The sequence below is a fragment of the Chrysoperla carnea genome, chromosome 5 (genome assembly GCF_905475395.1).
Source record: "Chrysoperla carnea chromosome 5, inChrCarn1.1, whole genome shotgun sequence".
NCBI classification, from domain to species: domain Eukaryota; kingdom Metazoa; phylum Arthropoda; class Insecta; order Neuroptera; family Chrysopidae; genus Chrysoperla; species Chrysoperla carnea.
Window position 1 is genome coordinate 32,733,873 of NC_058341.1, and position 23,664 is coordinate 32,757,536.

Consider the following 23,664-nt stretch of genomic DNA (forward strand, 5'->3'; position numbering starts at 1 on the left):
TCACATTTCAAAGGAAACACATTACAAAGTATTTAAAAAATCCAAGGCAGTTAAACCTACGATTGCAAATTATGTAAAAGTGAGTCAATAACAAATTCTCGGAAAAGATACCTATTTTTTTCACACGCTGACATATCGAAAACGGTGAGGTTATGTAAAAAATGTCATGGATTAAAAAATATGTAGAATTGTCCAAAATATAAAGTCATATAGTTTTCACATCAAATTTTTCACCAGAACCACACAAAATAATCTTTATTTTCGACAAAAATCCGTATTTAATTTTTTTAAACGCTTATATATCGAAAACGGTGAGTTTTAGTGAAAAATTGTCACTTGCCAAATTCAATTTTTGACCAGAACCACAAAATAGTCTTTATTTTCGTCTATACTGAGTTTTCAACCAAATTTTCGCAATTTTAATTTTCAAATGCTTAAGTCTCAAAAACGGTGAGGCTAGATAAATAATGTCAAAGATAACATAGTGTCCGGTTAAATAAAGAGAACATGGTGTCCGGGAGTAGGAAACTTCCATCCCAGTAAATCGAAAATGCACAAGTTCTCACGAATATGATTTTGTTGAGGACTCCCAGACAAACGTTTTGCACTAGCTCCCGAAGTCAAGTACTTCATTTCCTACATTATATAATATTTTCAACTTTACTTTCAAAAGTTAATAAATTGTTTGAATGGTCGTAAGAAGGAACAGATTTTTTCAGTATCGTCAAAAAAAGTTTTATTTAATTTCACGATGCAATTATCCTAATTGGTTTCTTATCCCCAATTCGAATAGTTTTAAATAGAATAATTTATAAATAAACAATTTAAAATGAATAAAACTATCAGCACCTCATAAATACGATTCTGCTGCGGTCAATCTCAAATGTAAATCGATATTATCATTATAATTTTATTGAAAATTCAAGTCATGTTGTACCTATTCTCATACTGCTTGCAATTTAATGCTGCTTGCTAGTGCTGGGTATAAGCTATATCATTCATTCTATTCTTGAATATTAATGAACCATGTAATTAGTTATTCTAACAGACAACTACTGTTTCTATATTTACATTAATTTAATGGAATTATTGATTGAATTACTACAATTCAGTATATCCATAATTTAATGAAAAGATTAGGTGATTTGAATTAGTTCATGTGATACAATCCATTATACGATTTTTCCATTAAGAGTGGTGGAAATTTAAACTGAAATTAAACAACATTTTTGAAAGACCAGTATCTAGGAAATTTTTGTCATTTTTTATATCAAAATATTTGTGAAATATCCGCTTCGCTGGATAACTTCAATTTTAAATACAAAGATTATTGTGTTATAACCTTCACTTTATTTACCATCACTTATCGTCCTTTTGTTCATAATTTCGTCGATTTTATTATTTTGTAACGAAGCCCTAACTTTTGAGCAAAAGCTGTGGCAGTACCCTGCCACGCTTTGTTTTGGGACACTATTTTATAAAATTTGATTAGCTGCCGATAAAAGAGTTCACAACTTTTAAACGGCTAAACTCTACCCTTATATTGGAAATCAGACTTGGCTATATTTGAAAATATCCGAGCGTTCACCCCCATGTTCACCTTACCCCCATATCCCGTTGCGTCTGGGTTACAGTTTTGTAATGTAATCATCATGCTCTTTTATTTAATACCCCCGTTTGTTCATCTTCCCACTTTCACCCTCCGAAGGCTAAAAACAAATAAAAACAATCCCTGTAAATAAGGTGGTTGTAAATTGTGTCAAAATTTGAGCTGAATCGCAGTAATACAGAACTTTCGAAGCTTTTGAATCAAATCCATTTCAACCCCTTACAGCCTTTACATGTCCTTTCTCAGGCTCTAGAATATCTCTGTAATAAATTTCATTTAAATCGGTTCCGTAGTTTAGGCATGAATACGTAAAAAACAGACAGACAGACAGAGTAACTGTCGCATTTATAATATAAGTAAGAAAGTAGGGATACAGTTCCCAGTTTTGTTAAGAGGCGTTTATGCACAAAATACAATTTTTTGATTATTTTACCGCACAGATTCGGTTCGCTTACATGACTTGTGTTTAATTTTAAGCACACTCGATCAAATCTCACATTTCAACGATGTTCGCCTGTTGTCTGATTATTTACGGTTAGTAGCTAGATCTAAACACTGAATTTGATAAAAAAAAAGGTTGCTAGTTTGTATACGGTGTTCAATATGTATTCTTGCTTGATGAACACATGCAACATTACATGTTGTATTTACCTTGTATGAATAGGGCTGTTCAACAAAAATAGTAGGTATCACATATCGCATAAGTTGACATGAAAGACTCTTTCAAATAAAATATTTAATGATATCTCATAGACAAATTATGTAGGTAATTTAAGTTTAAACATTAGATATTCTCGATGAAAAACCTTTCTGGTAATATTGGTTTTGTGTATGTTTTATTTATAGTCATCAATCTATAAAACGAACTTGAAATGTAATTGTATAAAAGTGTACAGAGGTATCAAAATATGTGGTCTTGATTTAATTATATAATGAATTTCATTGCATTTATAATATTGTCAAGATTAAATCTATTTAAAAATCAATGGTACAATCCCTAGTATTTTACAAAACACAAATATTCTAGTTCTTTTTTAATTTGAATCACATAAGAGTATCAAATTTATTCTTCGGTTCAAAAATTAAAAATTGGTGAAATTTTTATGGTTATGCAAAGCGTATGGCAAGAATTTCCCTCCTTGGATTACAACTGGAAAGTCACTATTTTGTATTTCAGGAGTGCAGGCAGACATTTATCGGAATGGATTTTTATCCATTTTTATAGTTAAATTGTGATGGTATACTGGTCTCCATAATCCTTTCAAATATTATTTTTGACGACTCTCAGCATCAAAAATTAGTATGAGCTTATAAAATAACGGTTCGTCAAAAACAATAGGACCCTCAGCCTGACAAGTAAATAAACAGTTTCAAGGATGTTTGTCAGATGTGAATCCTTCCACAAACTGGAAAACTGTAAAGCGAAATCTTAAGTAAATTTTCGCGTACTTGTTACTCAACTCTTTACCGAATTTTATCAACCCTACACATAGGCAACTAGGGATTACACAGAGTCCATTCATCACTAAAAGCAATGCCCACTAAAAAATAAAAAAATAAAAACACATGCAAAATAGCTCACAAAACTATTCACACCGACTTTTTGGAAATTTTCCCTGGAATTCAAGCAAACGTCTGCTACAAATCCCTGCATAATTGCAGATTCCATTTCTTAAATGGAAGTTTTTCACAATTGCTTAAAGTATTTTCTTGTGCAACGTCAAAAAAATGCCAGTTGGTTTATGATTTTGTCAACCGTCGTAATATAATAGTGAAATTTAAAAATCTTTGAAATCTCCCCTTCTAAGAACTTTTCTATTCCACCTTTCAAATATCTCACATACTTTGTTAGGCTCTTAATTCATTCAGCATTTAGTTGGAATATGTTGTGAATAAAAAAGGTTATAGTAATGCATATAACCCCACCACAAACATTTCTGATTTAAATTTTTTTTTATACAATCACAGTTTAAATTATGTTACTCAACCATCCACCTCGATAACAATGCTTTGATAAATTTCCATAGAGAAAATAACTATGCTTTATTGAAGAGAATAATTATATTATTTATATTATGTGCTTTGTGATATATTAATATTTTAGAACAATAGGCAATCATTTTTTTAAACCAAATTATTTTTGTTCACTATATTAACACAGTAAAAATTTGTATATTTTCACCAGTGATTTTCTTTCATTCAGTCTGTTATGATTAAAAATAAACCAAGAAAAATTTCAAGAATATTTAATTTATCCATTTGGCAATAAAATATCATAGAATCGTAAAAACTGGAAGTTCCTTTTCATCTATCTTAGATAACTTTCATAGCCAGCCCGGACTAAGGACTGACCAACTACCATAAGCCGTATATCTAAGTTTCCAGCCGTCATGACATAATTAATTTAAATAGTAATGCAATGGGCTGATGTAAGGCATGATATTTGCATAATAATTGGGTAAATTGATAGGATTTTGATATAAATTCAGCAAATTTTTGAGAAACCTAATTTGATTTGAGACCTTGCCTGCTATCTAACCCTGAACATAGCAAAATACTCTCAAAATCTTAAGAAAACCGCTGTAATTTCATATCCAGTTTTTTAAATCTTCAACTTCTCTGGTAAAATTTCGCAAAATGAAGGAATTGAATTGTAATTCTGGAAAAAGATGTAACTTATGACGATAAAAAAGGGTGGTAAATTTTAGCCCGATACATAATTTTTCTGAAAAGTTACAACAGCTTGTACAGTTCAGGCAAAGCATCGGATTTTAACATTTTTTTTTTTTTTAAATTGAGAAAACCGCTGTAATTTCATATCTAGTTTTTTAAATCTTCAACTTCTCTGATAAATTTTCGCAAAATGAAGGAATTGAATTGTAATTCTGGAAAAAGATGTAACATATGACGATAAAAAAGGGTGGTAAATTTTAGCCCGATACATAACCATAATTTTAAGAAAAACTAATTTTTCTGAAAAGTTACAGCAGCTTGTACAGTTCAGGCAAAGCATCGGATTTTAACATTTTTTTTTTTTTTTTTTTAAATTGCAGGGTTTTTTAAGAAAAGTTGAAGACGATTTGCCTAAACTGTGCGAGCTATTGAAAGTTTTTAGAAAAATTCATTTTCCCAAAATTGAGGTTATGCATCAGGTTAAAATTTACCACCCTTTTTATGGTCATAAGTTACATCTTAACCTTTTCGAAGAAACACGCCAGATTCGATCAAAATGGATCACATTGGATCCTGTATAAATCAGAAAAAAGCAACGATTGATAACAATAAAAAAAAAACAATAATTGACACTTAGTTGTTAAAAAAGTATGAGATGAATATCACAACACTTTGAATCGATTAAGAGTTTTAACCTACCAATATTATCAAATAGATACTTACTAAGAATGATTTAAAAATTTGATTTATAACGATTTAAACAGCATGCACGAACTTTCCAAAAAGCAAAAAGAATGGTTTGTAATATGTGAGAAACATATAAAAAGATATCTTCCATGATTTAATGACAATTTGCTGATTTACAATAAAATACTTTTTTTTTTTTAATTTGCCTTTTGATATACAAGTCCTGATGCTAATTGACACGAAATGATGTTATCAACTGACATTGTCACAATCTGTGCCTACATACCAACCCCCATGAAAATTGGAACGATACGATTTCTTCAATCGACAGTCCTGACTTCGACTTCTCTCTTCATTTCTGATTTAAAAGTTTGCAAAAATTATCACCAGCAAATTATTTTAAAATTTTTTTTTACAAATTGTTATTTTTTATTGAAAAACAAATTTTAACCTACAAAAATTATAACAGTTTTAGCTTTAGAAATTGTAAAATTTAGTAGCGAAAATTGAGCTATAGGAAAATTATTTTTCATACAACAGGTGCTTTTTAGCGGAAAAACAGGAATATGCTAGAAATATATGCAGTGTCGTTAAAAAAAACAAAATTGAGCCCTGTTTAATCACGAAAACGATCTCGAGCATTGTAATTTATTCTCTCACAAAATGAGTCCATAATTTTCTTACGACTTTTTGTTTTTCTTGAAATATAAGAGTGGAAACTTCATCGTGTCATCATCAACCATCCTGTATAAAATGACTATGATAGCATCTTGAAGGACATAAATAATAATAATATTGTAATTAATTGAGTTGCAAATTGTCATAAAATCACAGCTCTCTCGCTCACATCAAAAAAGATGTAAAGATTCTATGTAACATAATGCTGTAACAGTTATTTTATATCAGACAAACTATAATTTGAATAACAATATGTTTACATCGTAGAAAATATAATTTTATACCTACTAACAACATCAATTTAAAGTTCATTACACATTAAAATTACATGGACCCATGACTTTATCAAATTCATTGTAATTATTGTTTTGAACATTTTCGAGTCAAAAAGAAAAAAAAAACATAATCAGATAAACACAAAAACGATAAATCTATATCTATAGATATCGAAAATAATAACAGACAAAAATATTAATTATAAAAAGTATAATAATTTAAAAGGTTTTATATATTTATAATATGAAGGTATTTTTAAAGAAACAACTTGGGCAGCCATATTTATACCATTCAAGAAAAAAATTATGCCATAGCTAAAAATTAATATTAATATATTTTTTAATTAAAATAATAATCGTTAAAATAAAAATGCATTTTCATTCAATTCAAGTATTACGAAAAAACGAATTTATTTATTATATTATAAATAACATTATAGTTATTAAAATTGGCATGCTATGATTGGCCTAATAATAATATTTACGATTGAATATTGATAGTAAAATAGTAGTAAGTGTGAAGCAGTAACCATAAAATTAAAGACATATTCCATCATTTTATAGAAATATTTGTATACAGAATGCTCGGTTTTTTGTGACGTAGGTATTAATAATTTTCTAAATTATGATAAAACAACAAAAACCTACTATCAACTTCATGAATGATAATATTTTATCAAAATAAAGATTGATACCAGTGGCAAAAAGAGTAATTAGAGCTATTAGATTGCTCCATCCTTTAGATATATGATGACGTCATCCTATCACTATTTATATAACATATTATATCATATTATACTATTCAAATAATAACGTTTTATTGAAAAATATTGTATCCCCGCAATATCCTTATTCGGCTAGTTACTTTTCTCACTACAGCCTCCTTAACCTCACCTTGATGCGGCATAAGATAACTTTAGATCATTAAAATCCCTCTCCTTTTTTGAAAAGTGAGAAGGCTTTGTACACATCGCATGGTTGATAGATCCATACACCTTAAGAGCTTCTTAGTCGCCACTACAAAGGAGAAACAGCGTATGCGTGCGACGCTAGCAGCGACAGACAGAATATTTACTCTGGATGTGAGTTATTTGGAAAGATACGGTAGTTTTTGCAGATAAGTTTAATTCATGCAAAACAATCCTTGTCACTTAATTTGTTCCTTCAAGTATCCAAGACCGTCTATTGTAAAATAGTAAGCCGTCAATCAGAGAGTCGATAATTTTTCTAACGTGTAAAAGTTTTCCTTCTCATTGCTTTAAGTAAGTCTTCGCTCTCGAAAAGAAAAGATTCCTGAATCTCGCAACTTCTTATTTGCGTTCAATGAGAGCTAGCTCATGTAAATAAGCTCATCTCAAAAGATGTAATCTCGATTAGGTTTTAATAGTTTTGTCTTGATATTAGTCTCGTATAAGAGAATATATCGAAAAGAGCTTAGTGAAAGATCTCACGTAAAATCCTAGTTCGAAGCAAGTATAGTGGTCATCACTTTTTGTAAAATAGAACGAAATAATTGAATAAACTGTAAAGGTACCAAACGCGTAAACACGCGTATCGTGCAGGCTAAAGCGTGTTTCTGTTTAACCTTTTTGATACAATACAAAGAGCTTGATTAACACTGCTAGGTGAACACCCTGTATAACAGTTTTATTGTCAATTTAATGAAAACTAAGGATAGGTAATATTTCTTAAAAGATTATCATAATACAAAATTTTTATTAGAAAATATAAAATTCATTTTATGATGTTTTGATTGATATCAAGCCATTGATATCTGTGATTTTTATTTTCGAAGACAGTACTTAATTCATTCAAACCGAGATTACAGTTTCACACTTATTTCAAATAAATCAAATTCACAGTATTACAAATGTTAAGAATAACAAAAACAAGTATTCTAACTAAAGAAGTTTTGAACAAATTTGTTTATTTATTATCATTCGGTGATGGATATCAGAGTGCGGATATTCAATAAAATATTAAATTTCACAAAATAAAAGGTATGCAGAGTCACAGTTTCAAATAGTTTTGGGCATAAATATAAAAAAATTAACAATTTTTAATAATGATCTGTTCATTAATTATGGTTGATGGTTGATTCAAGAAAAATCAGTATCATTAAAAAATGATCATTTTTCGAGACTGAATGTTTATCGGGATTTATCGAGAATTTTGTGAGTGCCTTTAATATTAAAAAAAAATTGTAAATATTTAAAAAAACCCACTAATTTGGGTCATTTTTTTCAGATGTGATGTCCATTTTTCGCTAACTATCACTAATGTGCTTAATTCTGGGACCAGGACTTCACATTCTTGAAACCTATTAGAGCTAGGTTTATTTTCATCACAAATTCGAAAAGTATGACCCAAATTTAGAAGGATAACATACTTGGTTTATCAAAATTGCCAATATGGTACTTTTTATACCTTTTAATTAACAGTGAAAATATTAATAATAATTACAATTTTAATCCAATTTTGTTTGTATTACTCTGTATTATTTACTTTATTTATTGTCAACAAAATTTCGATTTTGGATTGGACCCCAGTATTATTTAGGAGAGTAATGAGTTCCTTGTTTGGCTCGGAAACGTAGAGAGAAATCAATATTTGAATTTAGTACACTATCATTTGAATAAATTTAAAAAGTTTATCAATTGTACAGACTCTTTAAGGTAAAATGACACGATTATGGAAACTCTACTCCATTTTGCCTTCACTTTTATGTTAAATACAAACAGTATACGAATTTTCATCAAAATCATTAGAGCCGATCCCGATATATATAAGGTGCAACCTAAATACTTGCCACCGGCGCTATTTACCCTCGTTACGGCCCTGCTTTTATAATACGAATTTGATTACATCAAACGTCCGTGAGGGATCATCTAAAAGTACGATACATGTAGGCGCTTACCAAATTTAATTTGTTCCTCAAAAAGATTTGGAGAAAATAGTAATATGACAAACGACAGGAAGACAGGCTAACAGACACAAGAAAAATGGAATTTTCATGAATAACCAAGTAAAACTAATTGTTTCTACAAATAAAAAAAATAATTGAAAAATTTGGTCATAGCTGAATTATTAATTTTCAACAATCTGCCGTGAGTTAGCCCAATTTACAAAAATTAGGCAATTGATTTTTTTTTTCTTATTTATACCAAAAAATATAAATTGATGAAACCGCGATTCTGCATGATTACCAAAAAAATAAAAAATAAAACTAAATTTTTAATATTACAAATCTAATATATTCAAGATTTAATAAAAAATAATCTATTAAAGAACAAGTAAGTAAAAAACATGGATAAAGGCATAAATAATGAAAAAGGCATTAAAGGCAATATTATTGATTTATATATAAAAATGATCAGTATATATATTGATAGTTGATTTATTAATACCTTTTGTATTTTTTGTAGGGAATCCAAAGACTTTTTTTTTAATGATTTATATTTATTTTTAATTGTTATAATATATATTTGTTTTGTATATATATATTTATATATATATATGGGAATGTGAGTCGATTGCGAGACCCGCGCGTATTTGGTCAGGGGGAACACATCGAACGAAGATCATAGAAAAAAAAATAAATGAATCTAATTATACGGTAAAAAAAATACATTTTTTATTTATATCAATTCATAAATGGTATTCGATTTATTTGCATTTTCTTGATTACATTTTAATTTTTAATTACAGTTGTAGCCCTAATTGTAAATTCTACACTTGTTAAAGGCCGTTCGGAATATATTACTAATCTTACCACTTGGAACTGTGATCAAGTATGCCTTCAAATATTTTTTCTTATTTCGTTTATATTAATACTAGAGTGATACCCACCCGCTTCGCTGGGTTTAAAAGTAAAGATTGATAAAGATTGCTTTCGCTTATCCCCTTTCTATAACACTTGAAATAATGGTAAGGATTGTTTTACACAGGTAAAATATATGTATGGTTTTCTACTTTTTTAAATGTATCAATATATAATAGTCGTAATTATTCATTGAGTATCTCAGAAGATGGCCGTGAAATATTTTATATTGAGTATTTTTACAGAAATCTGTAATTTATGGTAATGTCAAATGACTACTTTTACAGAAATCTTTAATTTATAGTAATGTCAAATTAGATTAATTTTTAATTTTTTTTTTATTAATATATCTTTATAAATTATATCTCATGTTTTATTCTGAAGTATGAACTATATTTCTGTACAGTTTCAATAAAAAACCATTCGCTAGTTTTAGCGTGAAAGCGTAACAAACAAACCAACAAACAAACAAATATGCTTACTTTCGCATTTATTATATATAGAGATAGAGATAGAGATTTGACTGTAAAGTTAACAAATAATTAAATATATTTTCATAAATGTATAAAATTTTTCTCCATTGATTAATTCAAATTCTCTTTTTAACCTTTTAAGAAATACAACAATCTCTATAAAAAGCAGACTTCAGTTAGTTAGAATTGTTTTCTTTTCTTTTTTTGGCACATAATCTCAAAAAATTTTTGAATATTGAAGCGAATAATTTTAAGGTGGGATATAATAAACTGAGGTAATCAAATAATTTGAAATATTCACGAAAATTTTTTATGAATTGATATAAATATAATTTAAAATATACAATAAACACTTTCAAAATCTAGAAGTTATTAAAACTCTCAAAATTTACTAATAAATTTTACTAAACCAAAATATATGTAGTATAAAAAATGAAAACGAAATGCTAATAATAAATTATTTATTGTATACTTTTGAATATAATTAATCATATAAACGTCATAATTACCTGTGTATACGTCATCCAACAACATGGTTCTACTTGATTGGCATCTAGACCCCAAAATTCTAATTCTTCTTCAAACAGCGGACCACATACATCCGTTGGATAATGTAATTTTCCCGTTCTGAAAATAATAAAATTGTTTATTTTACATTTTATACTAAATTTTCCACAATGTATTAATTACTTTTTTTTAATATCTTTCTTATTGATTTATAAATATTCGAGCATTTGAAATTTATTTTATTTTTGGGAGACGTAGTTATTTTCACGAAAAATAAAAATGTGAGAATGAAGTGTAGATAATTTATAATATATAACACTGATCAACAGATTTTTACTTTAAATTTGTATGTAGGTCAATTTTCCTGTAGAATTTGAAGCGCTGATTTCAAATATGACCCAAAAAAAGCATTGTTGGATTAGTTTTCGAAAAATTGTATCTTTTAAAAGCAAGTTACTGTAACAATATCTTCACAAACTGACAAACAAAATTACTTTTTTAACTAAAAGAAATCGCATAATTGGGTTTTGTCCAAAATTATTCATTCGGTGACGTGACGGCAAACACCAATCTGATGTATTGTAAAAGTATTACGTCACGCCATTTGAAAATTACATTTTCAGGTTACTGAATCACAACTGCGTATAACTTTTTATGAAACGTCCTGAACGTGAGTTCGTTCAGTAACGATTTATTAGGGAGCAGTATCCCAAGATTACGTTGAAAAATTAAACTGAAATGAAATCCCGTGGGTTATCGGAAGCTGGCCAAAACGCCATACCTTAGTAGATTAAATGAGCATTTTTTTCTTTACAACGACTTTGAAACTCTATTTCCTTTATCATACATTGATTTGCTTTACCTTTTGCCACCGTTGCTACTAAAATATCAAGTACACAAAAACAGGACTATAGTTCAAGAAAACTGGGCGCCCTAGGTTGAATAAGTATCTGATAATAAATGACAAAAAGTTATTCTTATGTAATCGTAAGTTAGAATGTATCGAATCAAAAGACTACTCCTATTTTTCGCACTTTCCACTACGACTTTATTTGTTTTCTGCTTATCATTATAAAAATTTAAACTAAATGGTAGAGCCGATCCCGTAACAAAGTTACCTTTCTTCAAATATTGTCTTTTGTAAGAAAAAAAAATGCAGATGAATTTTTTGTTGTTGCTGAATGTATTAACGGAATATTATTCATTTGTGAGCAACAAATATGACGTATGTAAATGACATATTACATAGATTATATTGAATTTTATTAGAATCCATTAATATTGTTAAAATACAAAATACTACAACTATACTACATCGATTTGTTTTGATTGTGCAATCAGCATAAACTTTGTGGTTAGAAATTTTAAACCCTGATGATGATTCAATTAAATGACTTTACAGTTCAATGATATTCATTTATTTGGTGAATTATTATTATACCGAGTGTAATAATGAATTTCGAAGCACACAATAAATAGTATACGTTGAATAATGGGTGCTCTAAAATTATTAACTGTTCACGAGAGCAGCGTTGCAAACAAGCACGAACCCAATGAGACCTTTCATTAATATTCCTAAGAATTGCAAGAACTTTTTTTTACAGACGCTGGTTTGCAATGAAAAATAAGAAATTTTTTATTGAGTGTGCTAACACAAAAATGGATTATGAAATGTCACAAATTTTGGAAAACGGAATTGGCTAACTATTTTAAACAAGTGAAATTTACAAAATTTTAAAAACCCCCGACAAATTTTTCGGGTACACGACCCTAAGCTCGCACTTGAATCATAATTAAGAACAATATATTAAATTTGAAGGAAGCATTTTTTCGATAAAAAATAGGTCGACAGAGGTCGACGAATGTTGTACTACCTATCTGTACTAGAATGAAAAATTGAGAGTATATCAAAAGTTTTCCGAATTTACTTTTGTCTCCAAAGATAAGCAATAAAGGATTATATATTAATGGAACTTGGACATAAATGGTCAAGTATGGATTTGTCTGGGGAGGGTTTCATTCGAAGATAATTTATTTGTAAACTATGAGTGAAGCTGTATATTCTATACATTTCTCAAACTTTAAGGGTCAGTAGGTTCGGAGATAAATAGGGAATATTTCTGTCTTCCATTTCATTCATTACGGGAAGCATTTTATCTATTTTTTTTTTCAAATTTATCAAGGCATCGTCAAAATTAAAATCAGTTATGTACGCTTCCCAGATTGTGCTTGTGTTTTTTCGTCTATCTATAAATTTGAACTTTTTTCTTCTAGTAGATCATCAGAAAATAGGGTTTAAAAGACAGGCAGAATGATACACATATTGAAGTTAGAAGATAGCGTGTGCTTCTGTAAGAGTTTGAGTTTTTCGTCGGATGCTCAGAACTTTAAAAATTACTGATGATGAAAAGGATTAGATTCTGCAAATGTCGCATAAAAATTGATTACATATTGGTAAAATTTTTAATCCCATTTTTGTTAAATATATTCCGAAAAAAAAAACAACGTAATTTTTATTATTTTTTAAAAGAACAATTTTCTTAGGTAAAATGATACTAAGACTTATCAGACCAGAACCTGAATGGTAATTCATTTTCACCATAAGTTGTTGTCCTGTTAATTCAACAATTCTTATTTGAAATATTTTGTCATTAAATGCGATCCCAGAATTTTACGACGTGTATATTATTACACTCGGTGCATGTAGGTATAGAGAGAATGAACAGAAAATGGATGATAATTTATCTCATGTTACTCATAAAATTTGTAAAATGTAAAATTGCTTGTACTGTGTGCTTTGCTTATAGTAGGTACAATAAATTTAATATTATATAACTGTCAACATTTTTAATAAATTACATAGTGCTCCCAAATTATCAACATCCATTATTTATTATTATTGTATAGGTACTACTATAACTACTGTAATAAAACGTTCGCAGTTTTGTATAAAATTTTAATGAATTATTAATGCGTATTGAATATTAATTTTAGATCGATGACATGTATCTTTAAAAAAATATATATACTTCGGCGTCTCTCAACATTTCACAAAGAGGAGAAACAAAAATGTTATTCTTGTAAATCATATAATTGGGTTTTTATACCTTGTTCAATTAATAATTAACATACCGTAATGTCACAAATATCAACCATCATTTTAGCTAAAACAGTTGTTTTTGTTCGTATGGCCAAATAAATAATCTCTATCAAATTCATTAACTAACAAAATAACAAAAATTTAACAATTGTTATTTATTCTAGCGAGGAAGAAGAAAACATGGTTCAGTACTTGTCATGAAAAAGTTCACCCTTATATGTTTATTGGCCAGTAATCACGATTTTAGGTATGCTACAACACCCAAAACTTTATGGTTTAATTCTATTCCACGCTAGGGCGACTTTCCGTCTAATCATCCGTCTAATCTTACTTAACTTGGCGAAATCGTAGTGTAATAATGAATTTAGTAAAAAATAGACCGGAAACTATAGACCCAAAATATAAAATCGTATTAAAATATGAAATTGTATTAATGAAATTTTTCTGATACCAAAATTAAAAACTTTAACAAATATAATTTTTGAAAATATAGACTTTTTTACAAGTGAAAATTATTTAAAACAAAAATAATTATTTTAAAAACTAGATAGTATTGGGAAGAATGATATATTTTGGCGGTGAGTATAAAAACACACCTTTGTTTACTAACTCTTGTCCTTCATTAGAAGTATCATGTTAGTGTTCAGGGTCGCTACTTACAAAAATATTTGATCTCTGCGACTATTTCATAATCCCCTCTTTAAAAAAAAAAGATAATTTTAATTTTTTTAATATATTATGATTTTAAATATCAGTAATGATGATTTTTAAGTGAAGTGAATAGACGTTAAAAACTTGTATAGAAGATAAACTTAGTATCATTTCTCTGAACAATGAGACTTTTAATATTTTTTTCAATTTTATATTTGCTAATACATTTTGTAGCCAGTGCAAGAATTTTGATAATTTTGCCAATACCATCTTTAAGTCATCACATGTTCCATCAGCATATAATCCGAGGAATTTCGTTGCGTGGTCATGAAGTTATTTCAGTTACACCTCATCCTATAAACGACCCAAAGCTGACAAACTTAACAGAAATTGATATTCATGATGAAGCATACGCTGCTTTAAATGCTGCAGAAGTTTTAAAAGATGCGCAAGTCAAGAAACAAACCATAATGGATCAAGTTCGATATATAACACCAATTATTTCCAACGTAAACGAGGCTGTTCTACGAAACTCAAAGGTGAGGGATATGATTGATAATCCAGAGGAACATTTTGATTTACTTATTGTCGAAATGATGTTTAACACAGCATTGTTAGCATTTAAAGAACGATTTAATTGTCCAATGATTGGTTTGACATCGTTAGATACAACATTAAATGGAATGGATGCTATTGGAAATCCACCTAATCCAAGTTATTATGTTGGATTTAATTTACGTGGTGGTTATGATTTAACATTTTGGGAGCGTTTTAATAATTTGTGGTTTAATATTGAGTTCAGATTATATTATCATTTTACATTTATACCAACACAAAGTGAATTAATCCGGAGATATTTTGGTGACAAAATTACGAATCATAATGCATGGGATATTGAAAAATCAATTGATTTGTTGATGGTAAACACGAATCCAACATTTCATATACCAAGACCACATGTTCCTACGTATATTGAAATTGGAGGGTTACATTTACGAGAAAGGAAACCGTTACCAAAAGTAAGTTGCAAAATTTGGGTATTTTTATTATCTGGCAAAAGGTTAGTCATCAATAAAATGGAAAATTTTAGTCCGACTAAATATTCCCTATACAAATTTTAGGGCAGAGAAATTTTTAGAGATCTGTTTTTTCTATTCATCCTGTGAAGTACCAAATTGAGTCCTGCCAGAGGAAATATAAATTTATATTCCCAATATCATTTCATTTCATTGTACATAAGAGTTTTCAGGTATCATAGGTATTATTAATGTTTTGCAAAAAATTATTTTATTTATTGATTAATATAGGCAATATTATTTCATAAATAAGAGAACTATTGTGTGAAAAAAACAATAATAATTTAAATAATAACAAATTGATAATACAATAAAATGATTTAAAATTAGATATATTATTCCTGCAAGCTTAATTAATACGGTTCCACACGCAACAAATAGAAAAGAATATGATATATCTTAACATATTCTTAAAGTGAAAAAGCTTTGCGAAACGTGGTTAATTTTTCATTTCACCAATTTTATTTATTTACTAAAGATTGTTACTTTTAGGATTTAAAGAAAATTTTAGATGACTCAAAACAAGGCGTGGTATATTTCAGTTTAGGTTCAAATATCAAAAGTGGTACATTACCAGATCAAATCAGAAACAATATTTTAAAAGCATTTGAGCAATTACCCTACAACATATTATGGAAATGGGAAAACGATACTCTACCAAATAAACCTAAAAATGTATTCACAAGACAATGGCTTCCACAACAAGATGTTTTAGGTAAGAAAATCTTTCAAATACAAACTTCAAAATATTAAAATATAACACAAAACAAATTTCAGATCATCCCAATGTGAAAGCTTTTGTTACACAAGGCGGCTTACAATCTTTGGAAGAAGCAATACGAAGTGCAGTACCAATGATAGGAATACCATTTGGAGCAGATCAGCAATTCAATGTTCAACGAATTGTCTCGTTAGGAATTGGAAAAGAAGTACGATTTGATGAATTGACTTTAGAATCCTTAGTGAATTCAATAAACGAGGTTGCAAGTTTATCTAGGTAAGTGTCACTAAAAGTATGTCTACAAAATTCATTCTAAAAATAAATGATTTTGACAGTTCATCATATATTCCATGAAATTATTTATGAGCTCACGATAAATAATATGAACCTAAGATCTGCAAGAGTATAAAAACCCAGTTATAAAACTAACTGCTGGAAATATTATTTATAATTATGGAAAGAAAGAAACATGTGTACTTAATCGATTTTGGCGTTACGGCCTTAAGAGATTGATCTACTGCCAAAATATAGCCAATAAAATGATGATAAAACTTATGAAATATAATAAATTTGTCACTTGCACAGGCTCTTGCAAGATTTTATTAATCAATTAATTTATTTAGTGGCTATCATCTACGTTTACTCTTCTGTGCAATAAGAAACTAAATTTTTTCTACAATCGATTAACGTGAATTATTGAAACTTCTTGCAATGTATGTCAGCTTATTCATGCCTGTCAGTATTTTAGCAGACAAAAACAAGGAAGAAGTCATCTAATGAAATCTAGAAAAATCTTTACAATGAAAACATATTTTTACTCTGAACATTACTCTGTATAACATCTTCCAGTCCATATAAATTAAGAAGTAGTAACTTGAAATGTTGTTCTCAAATATCCTAGACTGCAATTTAGTATTACTAAGATATTAATAATTTTTTATTTGTAGCTATAAAAATAAAATTTCGACATTATCAACAATAATATGGGATCAAGAAACAAAACCATTAGATCGTGCCATGTGGTGGATTGAATATGTAATTAGACATGGTGGTGCTAAACATTTACGAACACCAGCCGCAGATTTACCATGGTATAAGTTTTTACTCCTTGATATATTTGCATTTATTTTCACAATATTATTAATCGCATTAATTACGTTACGTTATGTAATAAAGATTATTGTTATTTATTGTTTTAAATCAAAAACTAAATATAAAAAAGAATAAAAGTAAATAAATCCACGCAGTTTTTGATGATTCTACAAGAGCTTATATTCTCAGTTTCCATGATTCTTTTTCAGAAAAATTTGAATTTCGACCAAATATTTTATAATTATGGAAAAAATTGATGACAATCTCGAAAATAAAAGAAATCATGAACGATTTTCTTTGAAACTTTAAGGCGTAGAGGAATACAAAATTTCTAAGGATATGATAATATTCCTTTCCCGTAACGGTCTAATTATTTAAAAAAGTGTTCCTTTTTATCCTCACTCACACTTTTAATATTATTGCATGGGATTAGTATGAAAATATCCAGAATATATCAAGAATAAGGCGTTTGTGACCTGGTATCTTTTATAGTTTGAAAAAAAAATCGGGTAGTTATAAATTCGATCTCGGGCTCCCATCATCTCAGGGTTTCACCTCGGAATCTCACGGAATAAGCTGAATATTTATTTTCTTTGGCTTAAATTATATTTACGTTTACTATAAAAGTTGCAGAAGATAAAATTCTGACAAAAATGTAGAGAAATTATAGAGTTTTATGACAAAAATTGTAGAGAATTTTATACTCTATAACTTTTATAATAGATGTAAATACGCTTCAAAGCAAAGGGAACGAGATATTCTCAAACTGATCTGTGCGATCACTGATCTTGAATATCTAAGGACACTGATACGAACACGAAGTTATATGTGCCTTTTGGGACAACATTGGCACTATCAAAATGAAAGTTTTTGTACAAATATTTAGCTTATTACGTAGATTCCCACGTTGATCCCTTTTTTGACTCTGGTGAGTGGACTAGAAAGAAATTTTGGACAGTAATCTGGGATGATATCCAGATATAAATTGTTTTCCGGTACCGATTCCACCGCCTTTCATTATTGGGTGTGATTCAAATGAAAACATTTATAACAAATCAATTGCTTGCCATCCAACTTGACACGATTACAAGAACTTCTTTTCTAGCCTTTTTTTTAAACGCAGATAAATATAAATAAATCCCGACAATATTTGATCTCCTCAATTTATGTATCCATTCTATTCTATTCTATCACGGAAATGTTAAACTGAAATGTAAATGTTGTTTTGTGATACTTACACGTTGGCGTAAATGTAAAATACCACTATGATACACAAAACCAAAGTGTAAATAAACATCCTCAAATATTTATGTAAATAGATATAAATTGTTATCGTATTCCTTTTATTTTATTTAAATGTAAACAAAATAATTCAAAATATAAAGTCTTAGGCCCTGTGATGCATTCTTATACTAACGAGCCCACTGATGTTAAATTCACAGCAAAGGGACGGACGATAAATAAGTGAACTGTATAATATGTGAAATTTAATTTTACTATGTTCTAACCATAGTTGTTTTCATAAATCACAACGTGATTCGTTTTTCATAAAGCATGATTTATTATTTTTTTTAAATTGTGTTTAGTTTTGTTGAGTTGTGGTAGAACGGATAGGCTTTTTGTTGCTAAAAGAGTTATAAAACATACAGAAAAAAAACTATGGGGAGAAATCACTCTAATGAATGTGGTGTATCCTGGCGTTTAAACTACATACTTTTGACATAAACATTACGAATTGTATATCCTTGCATAAAAGACCTTGTCCAAAATATCCTTTCTTTTTCTAATCAATTTTGTCTGGACAGGATAAAATTAAAATATCACCATTGTCATCTGAATTTATTTTCGCCACCTGAACTTGCAACTCTCAGTTCGACAGATGAGAAATTTATATCGTGTCTCCTATTGAAATTTGCACTACTTTCACGAATCTGTCTGTAATCTTACTTAAAAGAATCCAAGTGAGGAGCAAATTCAGCAAATGATTTGCTGGAATGAGGTATAAATCCAGAAGGCTTGAAAGAATTGGTACAGTAAAATGCTGATAATATCGGATTATACATATTTAGGGGACAAGGATATAAAAACTTTCAAACAAGCTGTATGAAGAAAACATTAATGATGAAAAAATTGACTTACCTATAGTAATTTAAGACCTGAGCAAAAACGCCTGGATGTCGATCAAAAAAATATTCATTTAATATTGGATCATAATTTGCTAATGCTTCAGTTAAACGTGACAATCTAGTTGCTGGTATTTTCTTCAATGTTGCCTTATACGTTTCATGTCGAATCCCACCCACGTTCAAAACCACCCGGTTTTCTGCATCCATATTTATAAGATTCATCTCTGAAAGATAAAAAATACAAAATTTGAATATATAATATAATAATGTTCCTCGCTCCTGATTTTGTTTTTTTCGTAGATTCGTAGACTAGTCTCAAATATTTTAGACTTTTTAATGTTTGTATAAATATTCATATATTAAAATGTCCAAGCAGAAAGCAAAATCTATGGAGTTTCGAATGTTCTAGTTATTTTGTATAGAAACTAGAAAGACATTGTGAATCGAAAGGTTTAGAGTTTGTTCCGGCCTTCAGACCACTGTAATAAGCTTATAACTAGGTGAAAGAACCTTATAGGTGAATATTATTGATTTGTATCCAAAACCGAAAAACAAATTATATTTTCCGTATATAAATTGCTAAGAATTTCAGAGAAGAATATTGAATAAAGATATTAAAGTTTTTCATTTTTTACAAAAACCGTTCAATTCAATTACGTGGAAATTCGTGCAATAAAGCAGACATGCCTACCTCTTACCTACAAGAGCTAGAACTAACTCGTACACTTTAGACAAATAAAAACTTTTTTGTGTATTGTCAAAATAAATAAGAAATACCTTTTTTTTTCTTTGTTTTGTGTAAACAAGTTAAAAGGTTGAATGTAGGAAATAAATAATAGAATAGAAGGGAGGAAGTGTTGTTTTCGTTATTGTTCTAGATCAGTGTCGTCATTTGTATATTTGTATCCGAGAATTTTACCCTTTTTTTATGTTGTTTGATACTTTTATGTGACCAGTATTTTTGATACATAATATAATGAAAATAAATTTAAGTTATGGGTTTTCAATCTATAACGCCTTTATTGGAAATGTGTGTTACATACAGTTTCTATGTTCAAGATCATACGGTTACTGTAATTTATTTCAACATACTTCTACATCTTATTGTGAAGTTAGCACTGCCATGAAAAGTTATATTAAGTTCCGATGAGACTGCAGAGTTTCTTAGCAGAAAAAGAAGAGTTCTTGATATTTCTTAAAAATAGTAAATCCCATTAAGGCACCGAAATTCAACTTTAAAATTTTAGCGGTGCTAACTTCACGTTACGTTAGTACTACCTTGTTAAGATAGCATGACAGATTTGCCGAGTTTTTAATTCTTTAGAAGAATAGGAAGAGATGTTAATAGTCTGAAAAACAGTTGACCCCATTAAGGCACCGAAAATCGGCATTAAAATTGGCGGAGCTAATTTAACGTTACGTTAACACTACCTGTCAGCTAGTGGAATTCTGATAGTGTTCGGAATTCTTTAGCAAAAAAGGGAGAGTTATTGATAGTTTTAAAAAATATTTCCGGTTACACAATGCAAATTTTCGATGACAGTTATCAAGGACAATTGGAGAGATAGCGGAGCTCTGATGAGAGTTCAGAAAGTTCTGATGAGAGTTCAGAAAGTTTTGATGAGAGTAAGGGACTTTCTTGTAGGAAATGGAAACGATATATTGTTTTTTTGTTGTTTTCTTTAATAGTACATCCATTAAGGCGCTCAAAACCAAAACCATATTAAGATAGCAGAGCTTTAAATTCCTTAGAAGAAAGAAACAATTCTTTAGAGTTTAAAAAAATAGTTCATCCCCATCTGTACACAAAACATACCCGGACAATTCCGTCTTACATAATACATACAAACTAGAACTTTCACGATCAAATTGGTGGTGATAGTACTGGGAAACTGAAAATGAAAAATATATTTTTCGTGGGTTTTATGAAAATTTCAAGGTATTTTTAATTCGATTCTTATGACGGAATGAAGATAATAAACTATAAAAATAAGGTAATAGTAAAAAATACCATAAATGATTATTTATGTAATTAAAATTTGTATGTGGAAAGTATTTCCCTCATTTAATTAGGGTAGAGTGGAGCTGATAGCCGAAGAATCGGTCCGATATCCAATATCTAATTCGAAACAATGTAAAAGTTTGATCTTGATATAAGAATTTCATAAAATAGGGAAAACAATGACAATTTTTGTGTTTCCAATAAAATCATTTTCTGAGGTAGTTATATACACAATTCAAGATTTAACGTCATTTTCTAATGAAAATTGAAATTAAAGCTATCTAATTCGTTATGTAAATTATATAATATTCCAAGTCTTTTAATGTGTTTCTCGAGAAATTATCATAGGGATCGTTTCGCCACTGTAAATATAATCCAAATAAAACAATTCAACTTGAAGAATGAATCATTTGTTCAAATGTATGGTGCTTTTGTTTAATGATAAGTGTATACTGTATAGAATATTTATTACCTCTCTATCTGTTACATGTTCCAATCTAACTATATCCAAGTAGTATTTGTAAAAATTGAGAAAAAAAAACTTCTTAAAATGAATACTAATTTTAAATAAGTTTTTCTAACATGATTATACCATTTACACGTTATCGTGCAAAAAATGTATCACATAATTATACCATGCTTATATGTAATATGCAAGGTATACTAAGTTTAGTCCCAAGTTTGTAACGCTTAAAAATATTGATGCTACGCACAAAATTTTGGTATAGGTGTTAATAAAATTTCCTAATTAGTCCATTTCCGGTTGTCCGTCAGTCCGTCCATCTGTGAACACGATAACTCAAAAACGAAAAAAGATATCAAGCTGAAATTGTTACAGCGTACTCAGGACGTAAAAAGTGAGGTCGAGTTCGTAAATGAGCAACATAAGTCAATTGAGTCTTGGGTCCGTAGGACTGATCTTGTAAACCGTTAGAGATAGAAGAATAGTTTAAATACAAATGTTCCATATTCAAAAATAAACAACTTTTGTTTGAAACATTTTTTCGTAAACATCACTGTTTACCCGTGAGGGTGCAAATATAGAATATAGTATAGAATGTATTTTATGGGAATATCAGTTATGTATGTGTAATGTGATGGAGTAATCAACAATGTCTATGCATGGTACTTCAACAATTAACTCCCTATCACTACAAGTTTATCATTAATATTGCATTAAAGATTATTTGTATAAAGAAAACAGTTCATTTAAGTATATGGTCGAAGATGGACCTTTCCTTTTTCAGATATACAATAAAGAAGCTTAAAATTTGTTAAATAAATATTAAGATTCCTTTCACAGAACTAACATTAATGTACAAATGTGGTAAGAGACTTTTCATTTTCATGATAAATGATATCTAAAATTTATGTTAAATTTTTTCGAAAATGAAAAGTGTGTGACACAGAGTGAACCTACACAAATGTAACCTTATCTAAACAAAAGCAATCGTAACAAAAATAGTACTTTCATTAAGTTATTTGACCGGTTTCTTGAAACCCGTGGAAAGTGTTAACTTTTACTTATTTTAAATATCGATCTAGACTAGAGTAATCAAAACGGTATTTGTAATAAATTTTGGCACTTATGCACTTATATTCAGGCAATAAACACAATGTTTTTTTATTTACTATAGTTTTTCTTTATAAGTACAAAAGGAAAATGTCGCCCTTAGCCATTTGTGTTTGGTATCTATGATATGAGAAGCTATAGCCAATCGCTAACTTATGATCTGGCTGTATATGACTGAAAAAAATTGTATTGACTTAACTTTCCTTCAACAACTCTAATACTTAATAATTTTGATAGTTCGTCACAGCGACAGCCATTCCAAACCGTTTTCAGTCATGTGAAAACAGCTAGAAAATTTCAATTTTTTCGTGGTGTTTCTAATAAATACCCCATAATTTTTGATCAAATTACAGCAAATAGCCTATTATACCATTCTTATTAGACGTCACCGTAACTATATCTCGAATTTCTGTGAAAGGAATATTTTCTTCAATTTTTTCTTCTACTAATGATAGATAATAATATCTATTTAGAAATAGACAAAAATAATCTTGATGTAAAAACAGGAAATTAAACGACAGAGAAAAGACTGAAGTATGAGTTTTAATTGAACTCTATGATTAGTTTTTTATATGTATGTATATATAACGATAGTTTTTAA

The 23,664-nt window shown here is 28.9% G+C and overlaps 1 protein-coding gene across 2 annotated transcripts in view; it reads right to left on the reverse strand.

The window, feature by feature from the left end:
* Positions 1 to 23,664, reverse strand: part of LOC123299671 (potassium voltage-gated channel protein Shaw-like) — a 174,041-nt gene that overhangs the window by 20,230 nt on the left and 130,147 nt on the right. For both annotated transcript variants that reach the window (XM_044881964.1, XM_044881963.1), the window contains exons 4-5: positions 19,502 to 19,712; positions 10,725 to 10,842 (exon numbers count right to left, since the gene is read on the reverse strand). In XM_044881964.1, coding sequence (XP_044737899.1) covers positions 10,725 to 10,842; positions 19,502 to 19,710 — 327 coding nt within the window. In that variant the 5' untranslated portion in view covers positions 19,711 to 19,712. The remainder of the gene's footprint in view (positions 1 to 10,724; positions 10,843 to 19,501; positions 19,713 to 23,664) is intronic.